This window comes from Corvus hawaiiensis, chromosome 15 (genome assembly GCF_020740725.1).
Source record: "Corvus hawaiiensis isolate bCorHaw1 chromosome 15, bCorHaw1.pri.cur, whole genome shotgun sequence".
Lineage (NCBI taxonomy): Eukaryota > Metazoa > Chordata > Aves > Passeriformes > Corvidae > Corvus > Corvus hawaiiensis.
Window position 1 is genome coordinate 16,573,026 of NC_063227.1, and position 14,456 is coordinate 16,587,481.

Genomic DNA, 14,456 nt, shown 5'->3' on the forward strand with positions numbered 1-14,456 from the left:
CTTTTCAAAGCCCACTTTACATGCCTCACACAGTCCAGTACATTGCTCTCACTGAGGTTACCCTCACGGAGCTCTGGCCATGGCATCTGGTCAAATTTGGCCAAAAAAAGAGGAAAATGCTGGGATGTGAGGAGACCCCAGCTTCCAAGGCCCTAGGTCCAGCACCTTCTGCTCCCTCGGAGCTGCCCTCACAGGGAAGGAAGGCCACTAGGGAGGGTTCTGTGGAAGAGACATTAAAATTTCCCGTGGGAGGGAGCTGGCCTCTCCTGTCAGAGCAACTCCAGCAAGGTGAGCCAATGGACCCATTGCACAGGGCACTGCACACACGGCCTCTGCTGGGAGCTTAGACTCCAGAACACAAAGAAATGAAGGGAAAGGGATGTGTATTAAACGTAAAACCCCAGGGAATATAGGAAAGAGCTGACTTCCACTCTCATTTTTCACCTATTTCTCTTCTCCCTCCTATATATTTTCATTCTCCTCTACTCCAGCCCCAAGCACACACAGATGTTTTAAACACTAACTCCCCCTGCTCTAATACCCATGAGAGATTTAGAGCTGAGCCACTATAAATATGCCAGTGAACAGAAATGCATTAAAGGATTAAAGCATTCAATTGGAACTTGTAAAATTTGGGCTTTGGGGTCAATTTTTTTTTCACTGACTAGTAATATACCTTTATTGTAGACAGCAGAGAACAGCAGGGCAGAGGAGTCAAAAACAAAAATAGCTTTAAGTATCACAGCAAACCGTGTCACTGTGGAGATATATAACCATCAATTATGCAAATGAGAACATTAATTCATTAGCTACAGTCTCCAGATTTTCCTGACCTCTGTCTTAATGGGGACACGCCTCATTTGACACACAAAACAAAGGAAACACAAGGATGGTAAGAGACTGGGGGGTGAAGGCCATGGGGAACACTGACCTTAGGTAATCTTTATGAACATTCAAAGGAGAAGGGAATAAACAAAAATACACATTCAAAAGAGCTTAAGGAGCTTACAGCACATGGAGGAGCAAGCACCAGAGAAGAGGTACCAAAATCAAAAACTCAAGGTGAGAGCTGCAGGGAACTGAGCTGAGATGTCAGCAGTTTGGGAGCTGTGAAACTCACACTGTGCCAGGCTGACTGCGGGGGTCAGCACTGATGGGTTTTCACCTTTCCAAGCTACACTTACCTCCTACCCTTAGTTCCAGCTATAATCAGTCCTTGGCCTAAAATAGATTTAAACTTCTCCATGGCAACAAAGGCAAAATCATAACTGGAGTGGTGTTTATGCTACCTCCACAATAACACATCACTTCAAGCACTATCGTCTTCAGGAGCTGAATAAAAACCACATGTTGAGAAAAAAGTATGAAAAATGCTAATGAAACACAGGACTAGGGAAATAAAAGGTGAAAGGAATATTAAAGCACTCAAGTTCATTTTCAGCTTGAAATATACTCTTTTGTTATGTTCAATCCTGTTTTACATGACTTGAGTGTTAGGTCTTTTAGGCTGAGAGTACTTGACATTAAGAGATTTTTCCTTGATACCTCCATTTTAATATGCTTGGTTTTATACCTTTTCTCCTAACTTACAACTTTGTAGACCACCCAAATAAACCATCTTTCTCTTCTTGGTGTTTACAGCCCTTGAACACTGGCAGCTGATTACCATATCTCCCTTAATGATCGTTTGGCCAGGCTATGCATATCTAATTTCCAGTCATAATTCAATTCCTGCAGCACCCCTGCCAGCAGTGAAAGTCATTGTATTACACACCTTCTGCGGGAAAAGCAAGGACCTTTTTTACACCCCTGCAACATGCAATTAACACAATCCTGACCCTTTCCCCAGATGATTCATAAAAGGGTCAGACTCCCGGCCAGGGCAAACATTGCTTGCTTGCAGTGAATTCTCACAGTGTCCCTGACCGGGGTGAGGTCCCACACCTCCCTCCAGCCTCGCTGCTGGGAGCAGAAGCGGCTGTCTCCTGCACTCACACCAGCAGAGCTGGATACCTCATTCTGCTGAGGATCTGTTAAAGCAAGTGCAATGGCAGTAAAAACAGCTGAAATGCATTCTGCCAAGTCCAAGGCCTCTCCTGAGTGACAGATCAGAGCGTTGCTCCTGCCCACCCTCTCCACCAGGATGCGTTGGCTCGTCACTGCACACGGTGGTGTCACGAGCTACTGCATCCCAGTGTCCTCACTGTGACAGGCATCAGACAAGATAACAAACCCATGAAATACAGAGTCCAAAAACCAGTCAGAGATTCTGTGGTGCTGTTGGGTTGGTGTGAAATCTGGTATCCTTGTAAAAATGACACTGCAAAAAGCAGAGGGGAAGGCAGACCCTGGCACAGCAGCAGGGTGGTGGCAGCCCGAGTGCCATGTCCTGCCCAGCACTGCATGAGTACAGCTGTGTGTCACACACCAGGACAGGCTGTGACACAGCCCCTGGCCCCACCAGGGCTTGGAACAGAGCAGGGTGCATGGGGTCACTTTCTAGTGTAACAGCTCTGCCTTGGTTCTGATGAGAAAATCCACCAGGTGCCTTCACAGAGTTGTTGCATCAGGCAATACTTTACACCATCTATCTCTTTCTCAGCTCTGGAAAATATGAAAGTATCTGCCAGTTAGCAGCAGGGAGCAGGGCCACTACAGAGTACAGTTAACAGGGCACCCAGTCAGACTGACAGAGAACAACCTGAAATTGGAGGCTAAGCCCCAAGAAAATAAAAGCAATGTCTGTTTAGAAACTGCTTCCCCCTCCTCTATAGTAATATACCTATAGTTGGATCCTCTCCTTCCAAATGACCAAACCCATTGCTGTTTGACAGCCACAAGAGCAGCTGCCATGACCACCTTTCCCCCCAGCCCTGGGGTGTGCTGGCAAACACCAAGCTGTGGGTCCCATTTCCATACTGGGAAGAAGCACTGAAATAACTGTGCACAGACCCATCCTGCACCTCCACAATCTCCCTCAGCTCCAGGTCTGCATGTGCTGCTTCCAACAGAGGCTGCATCGATTGGATCCAGAGCCTGGTGCTTGGGATAGATGGGATATGAATCTATCACACATGGTACACATCTAAACTTTGTGTTACTCACCATGTTCACAAGAAATTTACAGGCAGGAAAAAATAAACATATTAGCTTGCTACATGTTGTTTTAAGGCAAAAACCTCACAATTCAAGACATGAGCCAGTCATTAGTGCACAGGAAGTTTAGAAAGTCATTTTGACTGTGATTAGGTTTATTCTATCTCTGTCTAGTATGAAAACACTTCAGCCTTCCTCTGATGCAATCAGTATTAACCAACTTTGGCAATGTACTACTGAGTGACCTGTGGTGTAGCAGGAAAATACCTTTAAAACATTTACACACCTTTCCCCAGTCTGGCCTCTGATGACAGGGGATGCCTGAGTACAACTCACACCCACAGCTCCAGATTTTGGCCCCTGAATAAGGTGACCTGGGACTCAGAGAATGGAACTTCTATTTTTGTCATTACCACAGGACAAGTGGCTTTAGATGACCCATTCCTAACTGCCTGTGCCTGGTACACAGACAGGCCAGCACTGGCTCACTTTGTGAAAGGTTTTGCCTTCTTCTGGTAAAACAGCTCACTCTGAAACACCCTATACATGTGTGAGACATGAAGTGTGGGTCTGCAGCTTCTGGGTACTCAGACACTGCACCGAAGAGAATGAGCTGGGTGCAGGCAGAGAGAGAGGAGATGAGAAACTGTCATTCTTGCAAGAGATACTGGTGAGATTTACAAAGAAAAAAAATTAATTCAGCTTAACAAGATTTTGCCTGCTAAGTCCTCCGGCAGCCTGAAGGACAAAACTTTACCCTTCTTAAGCTTCAGCACAGCAGGAAAAAGTTTCTGCATTTCATGAAAGCAAATATTTGATTCTGAACCTAATGATAAAAGTTAAATGATATTTTAAGGTCTTGACCTTACATTTTCACTGTCCTACTACACAAAAATCCAGGAAAAACTAGGGAAATGCAGTGTTTGTTGCGTGACAAGAACTCACACACTTGCCATTTTTCTCCCATTTAAGTACACCAGAGCCCTTTATAAAGGTAAAAAAATAACTCAGCTGTCCTTTGCCTTGGCTCATGCAAGATGTATAAGTACATTCAAATTTTACAATTTTTCCTGTGCAGGTCAGAGACTAATGTCAGTTTCTTTCATTATATTTGATGCAGAATCCCTAAGGAGTACCTGAAAAAATAAGAGTATGCGACAGAGAGAATAAAATGAATTGCAAATATGCAGAATTGTAAAGAGCTCAGTGATGTCTCACAGAAATGTCTGAAAAACAGTCTATTTAGAGCCCATCCAGAGTATCAAAGAGGCATCTCACCAGGGACGGGCACAGCACAGGCTACAGACTGTAAAGGTATTAGGAAGAAAAGGACCAGTCATGCAGTGCACTCTGCAAAGATGCTTTTGCCAAAAACTGAGTTTGACAAGCTCTAATAATGATCCTAAGAATAATTAATGCTCTCACTCCTCCAGCACATTCTCCCCAGGAGGCAGAGAATTAATGGTGAAGCTTCCCAGACTTTTCTGCAGATAAGCAAATGCAGCTAAAGAGACAATGGCACTAAAACCCATCTTCGGTCTCTTTCGAAGGTGTGGATGTTCTTCCACCACCACAGCCACTGTTCAACCTCTGCACCAGCAGAAATTTGAGTACAGGACCAGAGTCCTTGAGGAGCAGCACATCCATTCAGCAGTGGCATGGCCAGGACAGTGCTGGACACCAAATGCCAGCAGCTCGTGGGCTCCAGTGCCGTGGGCAGAGCCCGAGGGAGTGGAAGGGCACAGGAAGTTCGCAGATGCCACCAGGGTAAGAACCTTCTGCTGCTCTGCAGCCTGGAGGGAGAGGGGAGGAGGAACCTCACCCTCTGGAGACCTGCAGCACATTTCTGAAACACCTTTTCTATTTTTCATGCATTTCTCTACTTTTTAGTGTGCACGGGGAGCCAGATTTAATTTGTCATCTTGCAGTCATCACATCTGAAACAGATACAGTAGGAATGTAAGCTCCCTTATTTCAGGCCTTTTCCTTTAACCACAGAACATCCATCTATGCTACGAGAGAGTCAGCCAGACCATGAGAACTGCATGATACAATCTACAAGGAATATTTTTAATGATGTAGCATTTTTGAAAGCACGTTACGCAAGGATACTTTTAAAAGGAATTATAATGTAATTTGGGTGTAGTCTCTACAGAAAGACAAATATAATTCATTCTTATCTTCTCCTAACTGCCTCCTTTTTCACTGCTGTCAGGAACCTTGCATGAAAACATATGATTTTACACCAATGACGCCTGCATCTTGCTCTTTACCAGATATGACAGTCTGTATGCAACATGGCAATCTGGGAACTCTGGAGGGAATTACATCAGCAGTTTGTGTCAAAGTTCTGTTTTCTATTTCTATTAGGAGGGATTATTTCAGCATCCAAATCAATATGACTGTATGGCAGCATAAAATCTATCAGAGAAAAGTTTACAAGTAAGGTCTTATCTCTGGCTCAAGGAACAGATGTGGGAAAAACGACTGAAAATAAGAGCTCTCCCTATAGAACAGAGTTAAACAGATACCAGTGTCAATGGCTGAATGCTGCAACTGTGGGATTAACTGCTCCTTGTTAATTCAAACTTTTAACAATTGGATTGTGGTGGCGAATAAAAGCAGCATGTTCCTTACCAGTTGGCATCTTTAAATTAAGGTATGGCATCTGTGTGAAAGATTTATTTCATTTTAAGAACTCACTGTTGGTGTGGCACCAAGTACTGTCATGGCATGGAAGAGTAACTCTCAGCAGTGCAGAAACCAGGAGGGTAATAAAGCACTCAGAAAAATATTTCTGTTCTCATTTGTCCACGTATAGAATAAAAGAAACAACAGCTAGGAATCCTACTTCAAAAATGGATCTTCTGTAAGAGCTTTACAATGACGTCCAGGAAACCATTCTTCTGCAGCTCACGAGTGACAGGTTCCAGTAAAAGACCAGTCAGATTTTCTTTTAAAGGGTGAGTTCTGTCATTGCATTGTATTATATTCATGGATTAACTTGTATTTCTCTCTAACTTGGTGATAGATGACAGTGGATTTTAGGTAGTTGTTTCCATTGGACATGTGCTGACCTTTACCTGACTAGAATGAAAGAGAAGCCCAATGTCAACTTTAACCTTTCTGTCCAAACATACCACAGGGACAAACACATGTAAAGCAAACCTGAATGTACAGCCAGTTATTTTGGGCTTTTCCAGACTGACTTTGCACAGCAGTTCTGGTTCAATCTGCTCAGAGGAGCAACTGAAACACAGGAACAGCTCCCCTCTGGTAGCTGGGGACAACCTGCCTTCCCAGAGGAGTTAAAATGAACATCTCCTTCCTGCAATCCACTCCTGTGGCACATCCCTGCCCTGCCTCCCCTGCCACAGCTCTGCAACAAAGCCACTCTCAGAATTCACAGCAAGCTGAGAGCACCCCCTCAAGAAGGTTTGTCTGGTGCAAACCTTCCCCCAGCTTTGTCCTACGGGGCTGGGGACAGCCTGGCACTGGAACACATGGTGTGCTCCATCCTTGCAGAATACTATGGAAAAATACCACCGAGTATGCCTTACTCACTGCTGGCTTCCCAAACAACAGCTTTTATCTCATCCCTGCAGGATATTACCTGTATTAGCCAAGTACTTTGCTAATTTTACTGTTCTCAAGTATTATTAATAAATCTTATCATGGAGACTCTGATGAGGAATTACAGATCATGTGGCTTGCCAATGACTTCCCACATCCCATCCTGGGAGTACCTGAAATAGCCAGCAAAACATCTCAGTTACAGCCCAGGACCAGGTCAGTGACAGATTTCCTGCAGCTGTAGCTGGCACAGCTCCCACCAGGCAGCATTTTAAGGCCTCCTCCTCTTCTGGCAGACTCTTCTGGGGAAAAACAAGAGCCAAAGCCCTGCTCATCTAGTCCAAAAAGTGGACTGCTTTGGAGGGGAGCAGCACATGATACTGCCTGTGAAGATTAATCTAATAGTCTTTCAACAGAGCTCTGCAAAGGCAAACAGTCCACTTTTACTGTGATTGAAACAGAAATGAGGCATCTACACAAGACAGCAGGGAGGAGGCAATAGGGAAGGCAAACTCTTTTACCAATGGTGAGGCCAAGATCTGGACATTGCAGGTTCTCCCAGCAACCTTGTTTTAAATGACAAATGAAAATTGTAGAAGTTGCAGAAAAGAGTTTCCCAAATTCTTCAGGCTGAGATAAAATGCATCACACTGAACCAGCCATTCATCTCATCAAAATGCAGGTTAGCAGAAAACACAAATAAAAGTCCAAATAAACTCATGGGAGCCAGGACCAGGTATAAATAATTTCCCTTGAGGAAGCCTCCAAACAATCCAGAAGGTATTAGTGACACAACTTAGAAATTATGGCCGATGCCTGGATAATGGAAATAATTGACCATTCTCCAAGCTACTCAAGGAAATGGGGGATTTTCTGTTATTTGGTGTTTTCCTGTCAAAACTCTGTGCCAAGCTGGAAGTCATGTCTTAGCCAAACAGAGCTCATGCCTTAGCTAAAAGTCAAACAGGATATACAGGGGTCAAACCAGATCCACTTATGCCTTCTACCCTTAAATCCTATGTTTGTTAGGGGAGAAGCAGGTTTTCCTGCTCCTTCTTCAGCCTTTAAGGAAAACAAGTCTTTTAATCTATTTAGAGCCCCTTTCTGACATTCTTTAGCTGCAGTTTTTCTCAATCAAACTAATCTTTTCCCATCAAGCTCCATGCTAATCCCATTTTGCTCCACTCCTTAAACTAATAAAAGATTAGAGTGACATTTCAGAAAGGGCATCGTATTAAGCAGCTTCCTTCCCATCTCAACAGATCACGGCGTACAAAATGTAGTGAACGGGCCATTAATCTTATGGTAATGAGGTGTCAGTCTGAATGGAGACCTCCTCCTTGATCCATGTGAAGGGCATGGGGATAACGAGGACACCACACTGGCCACCCCTGGCAGCTCTGCCAGAAGGCAGCAGATCCATGGAGCTTCCGTTGTTGTGGTGGCAGCAGCTCCTGTCCCCACTCTGCTGTGCTGTGACCATGGCCAGCAAACATCCACATGGACCTGTCACCCCTGTGCTGCCCACACACATAACAAGCTTTCCTCTGTTCTAATTAGCGGCATAAAACTGTTTAACAACTTCAGCTTTGCTCTAGAAGCTGATCAATTAGGATCAGCCACCACACACAGAGACATTTTTCACACCTATCCATCCAGCTGGTGAAAACCATGAGCAAACTTCCTTCATTCCTACAGGGGACAAACCAGTGCTCTTCCTGGGAACATGTCTGCATTGGTATTACCCAGTTTGCTTTACTACAGAAAGAATGTTTGCATTTTCTTAAAAATGTCACCATTCTACTAAAGAAAATTTCCTGGGAGACTCAAGTGTTAGCAAGTGCTGAGAAAACTTTCTGAGAAAAGTACAAGGTGGGTGATGCGTGGCTGACATCCTGTCCCTTGCTCTAGCAGGATGCTCTTCCCTACAGCGTGAGGTGGGCTGGGGATTGCAGCTCTGCTGCACACACAATGCCAGGAGTCTGTGCTGAGCCCAAAATGCTCTGTGTAGTCACAACTGCATCTGTGCTCAGAACAAACTGCAGCAACAGGGCTTGAAAATAACAACCAGGGCAGAGGGATGCTGCAGGAACTGTGGATGACAAGGCAGCACATCCCTCCTTCTTACAGAGATGTCTCCATGCATGGATTTCACCTGTACATTTGCTTTTCTTTCTTGTGAGCTAATGAATAAAATCTGTGGATTTCATATCCTCAAAAGCCAAGTGTTAGAAGGTAAAATTACCCTACCATTTACCTTTGCCATTTGTTCTTTTTCATGGTTTGTGTAGTTACTACTACTGATACAGGCAAGAAAGTCCTTAAAAATATTCTCCCTGTAGAGGAGTTCGGCCCTTCTCCTTCTATTTGAGGCAGTCTAACCCTGCAGTTGCACATTCACTGTTCTGTCTTGGTACAGTCACTTAATGCTAGCTATCAACAAAGAAGCTGATTAATTGAAGCTATTTCAAGGACAAAATTCCCCAGAAACTGAATCTTTACAGTAGATTAGAAAATGCATTTTTCTACAATTACAGGAGGACACAGCATCACTGGTATTGCCAATAAATGTCAATTTTTACCCATGCAGCCTCTAGCTAAGTCTTTATTCTAACTTTCTTATCTAATTATATGCATAAAAGAGATACCTCAAAGTAAAATAAAAGGTTTTTCTCCAATGCACTTTGCTTAGAAAAATCCTACCTCTCCTCCATCTGTTTTGGAAATCAACTGTCTTGGCAGAGCTTAGCCACTTACCTGTACACTGTGGTAGGTGGGGAGTTCAGGGTGTCATAGATGAGCCTCACGTGTCCTTGGTACAACTCCAGAGCCAAAGGATCATTGTCTCCTTTGTACAATAAGATGCCATTGTCCTTGTCCGTGGCTACCTGTGAAACATTCATAACCATGTCAGGTTGCTTGAGAATGATTAAAAAAAGAAATAAACCTATATTTAAAATCAAACCAAAATCATCTATGCAATTCAAATATACTTTAATACATCATATGCATGAGCAGCAATGAGAGCAAGAGCCAGGAGGCACAAAAAGGTCTTGGTGCCCTTGGGTGGGCTCACACACAAAGGTCAGCTTCCCATTTCACATGAGGACCAGTTTTCAATTGTCTTCTGAACCTGAGGCCTCTAACAAAATCCCAGGCCTTTTGTCTGCTGAATATGCAAAATATTGTCTGGAGAGGCCATCCAGAGCAGCCTGTTTTAAGAAGCATCCTGACATTAAACACCAGGTTGTGCAGGATGAAACACAATGGTGTGAATCAGTAGGAAGAGAGGGAGGATTCCTGGATCATCCCTGGTTGTGTTGCCAGTCTGGGAATGAGAGTGGAGAGATTCTGGAGGCAGGAGGTGTGCCCACAGTGGTGGGCTTACTTGCTCCTTCCCATTTCAATGACTTTAGAGCAGACAAGTGGCTCACAGGCTGACTGATTTTCCCAGGATTTTGGCCAGCAGCCCCTGTTCTGTCAGCACGAGACGCAAGCACGTTACAGGTATTGCTGCTCAGAGGAGCTCGTGACAAACCTGGAGGGAGATGTTTGCCTGCGGGCGGATTTTGGCTGAGGGCAGCTCCACGTAGGAGTCCTTGCCCACGAAGTTGACGGTGATGAGCTTCTCGCAGCGCTGGCCCGCGAAGCCGGCGAGGCAGCGGCACACGGGCTCGTGCTGCACCACGATGCACTGGGCGCCGTTCTGGCACTCGTAGTTGTCACAGGGGCTCGTCTGCAGCAGCACCATCGGCGGGGGGGTCTCGCAGAACAGCCCACTGCAGAGGCAAAGGGAAGGCAAAGCAGCCTCAGTTACCCCCGTTGTTGCATTTTTCTTTCAGGTGCTGCCATTCTGCTTTGGAGTAGCGACTCTGAGGTTCAGCCACTGTGTGCCTGGTGCCCCGTGTGAAAGCAGCACAGCTGAGTGCTGGCAGGAATCCCCGTGCTGGCTGTGAACGAGCCAGTGCAGGCACTGAAAGCAGCCTGTACTGCCCTTTGCACTGGTTCTTCAGCTCTGCAAGGCATTGCAGCCTGGCTGAAGCAGCTGCCACCCATACTGTGCCCTGCAGAGGTTCCCAGTGAAATCTGTGAGCCATTTAAGCCCAAACCTGAGATTTCCCCATCCTAGATCTGTGATTTGAGTCTACTCTGCTGTTGTAAGTGGCAAACAAGGGAACCCCTTTCCAGAGGTACCAGCAGAAGAGCACTGCTAACCCAGCCCGTGAGCTTTGTTCTACCTAGTGCCCATTGTTGTTTTGTCTTCGGCAGCAAGCAGAAAACAGAAGGAAAAGTCAGTGTGTATAATTCTAATTTTGTGGATGTTAATAATAATAAAAAATCCGTGTGACCCGCAACAGCCTCCACTAACAGAAAGCAAATGTTGGAAGAAGCCAGAGAGTCTGTGCTTAGTGCTGCTCTGAAAGATTCCCCAAGCTCCTGGTAAGGCTCCTGCACAGCCCTGCCTGCTGTGAAACCCCTCTGGTGCGTGGCTTTACCAGGGCAGCTCTCCTGATACTGGCACCTAGAAATTACATTAGCAACAGTGTCTGTCAAGGCCCTTTCTTTTTTAATTTAATTTTTTTTTAAAAAGTGTATATTTAGAAATAATTAATAGGATTTATTTCCCCAGCAGCGGAATGTGGAACACAGCCTGACTTGCATAGCTTGGCCAAGTCCATTCTGCCTGGTAGGATCTCATTTATTTAAATAATCACTGCAAGTTCCTTGCAGCAATCTGTCCCAGTGGAGAGCTCGGAAGCATCTGCACCACAGAGGAGCAGTGCTTCCATCAGGCTCTGCAGCTTAATGTGTGCTTCCCCACCAGAGCAGCATTTATCAGGCAACACTACTGTGAGGCTGATTGCTGGAGGGAAGCTTTGAGAACTTGGGGTTTATTCAGCGGGGCTCACAAATTCTCTAAAATGTTTTCATCTGCAGGGGGCAAATGACTGTTATTTTGGGAAGAAAACACTGAAAAATTTTTAGGAGGAAAGCATATTATGTGGCTGGGAGAAGCTGATGAGGGCCAAGGAAAGGTGCTGCAAGGAGCTCAACTACACCTGACCAGTGAATGGGAAATTATGAGATAGGAGAGTGTGAGCATGGTTGCACTATTGATTTTCGGGGCTGTCTTGAGAGCCTCACTGTGCACGAGGCCCTACCTGCGTTGTTCAGAATTACCCAAGTGCCATTTGTTCAGCCGTGTGAGGATGTAAGTTTTAACATCTTTCTAATGTATGGCTCCAAATGGCTTTGACACACACCACAGTGACAACCATAAAATCATTATAGGTCTGTGCGTTTATTACAACAGCATAAGCTCGGGATAATTGGGAGGGCACTCTGCAAACTCACTGCTGGGAAATGATTCCTAATACTTAGCCAAAAAACTTTATTAATCATCATCTTACATCTCCTAGTTACCTTTGTCAGACCACCCCTTGTGTTCTCTCCTTTTCATCAACACTTGCAGCCTTCAAACATTTGCAGAGCTATCTCCTTGCCACACATCACCGTGCCCAAGGCAGCTGTGAGGACAGGAGAGTCTGTAACCCTGAACATCAAAAGGCTGAACTCTGTCAATCACCATATTTGCATTTGTAATCTTAACAGGAAAAACCCCAAACCTCAGAACCCCCTTCAGAGCAGCCAGCAAGCCTTTAAACTACAAAGGGCTTGAGTCACGGGAAGAATGATGAGATCATATTTTGTTAGCAGAATTTTAATCCTGAAATCAAACAAGATCAGGGACTATTCTGCATGGAGAACACATGGGGCTACAGCTTGCTGTCTGCCTTGGCAGTGGGAGTGTGGTAGTGCTCAGTGTGAGGTTTTTCTCCCCAAAGACCCTTGTCTTCCTTGCATCTTGCACAGGAAATTTAGGGAAGTGGCATGGACTAGTGGAAAAAAAAGAAAGCTAACAGGAGAACTCAAGTTAATCCTGGCTGGGATGTTGACAGGCAGTGGGATTACTTTGCTTGCCCATGGCTGTCTTGGGCTATGAAGTGCTGCCTAAGCTGGTAGTTGAGTTTTGGAGCTTTGTGTAGAAAGATGCTTCCCCTACTTGGAGGACTTTAAGTGGAATGAGACCCCCTCATTTGATCAAGAGAGAAGACTGGACTGTTCCAGGTTCTGCTCTTGATGTCCCTGGTGTGGGACCAGACCAGTCTCTCACCTACCCCTGCTGCTCCACCCAGCCGTGTCAACTCAGAACATCTCTGCCAAACACTGTGACTCTGCTTTCCCAGAAAAAAACCCTCGCATTCATCACTGCCTAGTGCTGACAGGCCTTAAAAATCAGGGGACCTGCAGCAAAAGTGTCCCAGTCAGTCCCACCTGATGACAGGCTCGAGTTACCCTTGACTCCAGACATGGCTTTGCAATCCCATTTCTCAGCTCTAACAATTAGATAACACTGAGGATTTACAATCCCACAGTCACGTTAGCCTTACCAGTCACCAATCTGCAAGATCCCTAAGGCCATAAAATGGACTGAAGCAGAGAGTGAAACATGGAGAGAAGGGTATGAATTTGAAATGCAGAGGATCTCTGATACCTTGTAAATAACCAGTCTGATTCTGTGAAACCATGGGCTGACATCATGTTATATATCAATGCCTATTCAGGAAGGCTGTCTACTTTGCAACAGAAATGTGTGTTGAGAGGGAAGAAAAAAAAACCCAAACCAGCAAGGATGAAAGCAAGAAGAATGAAAACAGTTGCAGATACAAAGCAGAGAAAATGATTTATAGGTGTTCATGCAATTTCTGCTTTGTCAAGACTGATCTTTTCAGGTACTCCTTCTTTGTCTTGTGTGTGTATTTCAAACACAGAAAAGGTTTAGCTGGAAGGAAGCCAGTATCCAGCCTCAGGCAATGATTAGTGAATCCATTTTGAGGAGCATACTTGTCTTTGACAGACAGAGAGATTTCCAGGAGTCAGATATATTGGCAGCTGTCAGAATGAGAGACTGGAAATTTACAGCCTGAATCATACTGAGCTCGTCCAAGAGGCACAGAGACACTGCCACAAAATCTTCAGACTCATGTTTTTCTTGCAGCCAGTTCTGAGGGTTCGTAAATGCAATTTTATTATCCTTTGCTCACTCTGCACACGCAGGGTTTATCTCCATATAACTTATGAGAGTGTATTAGGTGGTGTGCTGAGTGCCTTAGCAGGGATGGCTGGGGCAGGCACACTGACACAGCACTGCCCCAAAATCGCTGCTTTCCAAGCAAGAATCGCCTGCCCCCTGGGTCCAGTTAACTTGTTAAAACCTCCTGCAGGGACAGGACTTGAGGCAGCCGTTCACACGGGGATGACAGATCAGTGCTGTGTGAGAGGCTGATGAGGATGAGAGCGATTCCAGAGAGCAGCCCGGCCCCGTCCCGCAGTCCCGGCCGTACCTGAAGCCCTGCGGGCACACGCAGGTGTAGCCATTGACCGCATCCACGCAGGCGGCTCCGTGCCGGCACTTGTGGCCCACACAGTCGTCATCATCCACTTCGCAGTGCTTGCCGCTGTAACCCGGCAAGCACTCGCATCTGAAACGCAGGAACATCCTTGTTAATGGCTCGTTTCAACATTCACAACAGCAGCTCACACAGGCAGCCTAGCACCTCTTGGATTTGGGGTGGGGAGATGTTAGCAATTGTTCCTGGCAGCATCAGGCACAGTTCCTGCCATCAGAAAGGCTCTGGTCCCTCCTGGCTGGCTGCACTTGAGGTTCTGCAACCTGCTGAAATTCAAGTCGAGCAAAGCACCACCATACTACAGCTTCTCCTCAG

General features: G+C 45.5%; 1 protein-coding gene across 2 annotated transcripts in view; it reads right to left on the minus strand.

Moving 5' to 3' along the window:
* The window catches only part of SLIT3 (slit guidance ligand 3), a 486,134-nt gene that overhangs the window by 14,243 nt on the left and 457,435 nt on the right, over positions 1-14,456 (minus strand). For both annotated transcript variants that reach the window (XM_048319827.1, XM_048319828.1), the window contains 3 exons: positions 14,076-14,213; positions 10,208-10,448; positions 9,427-9,557 (listed from right to left, as the gene is read on the minus strand). In XM_048319827.1, coding sequence (XP_048175784.1) covers positions 9,427-9,557; positions 10,208-10,448; positions 14,076-14,213 — 510 coding nt within the window. The remainder of the gene's footprint in view (positions 1-9,426; positions 9,558-10,207; positions 10,449-14,075; positions 14,214-14,456) is intronic.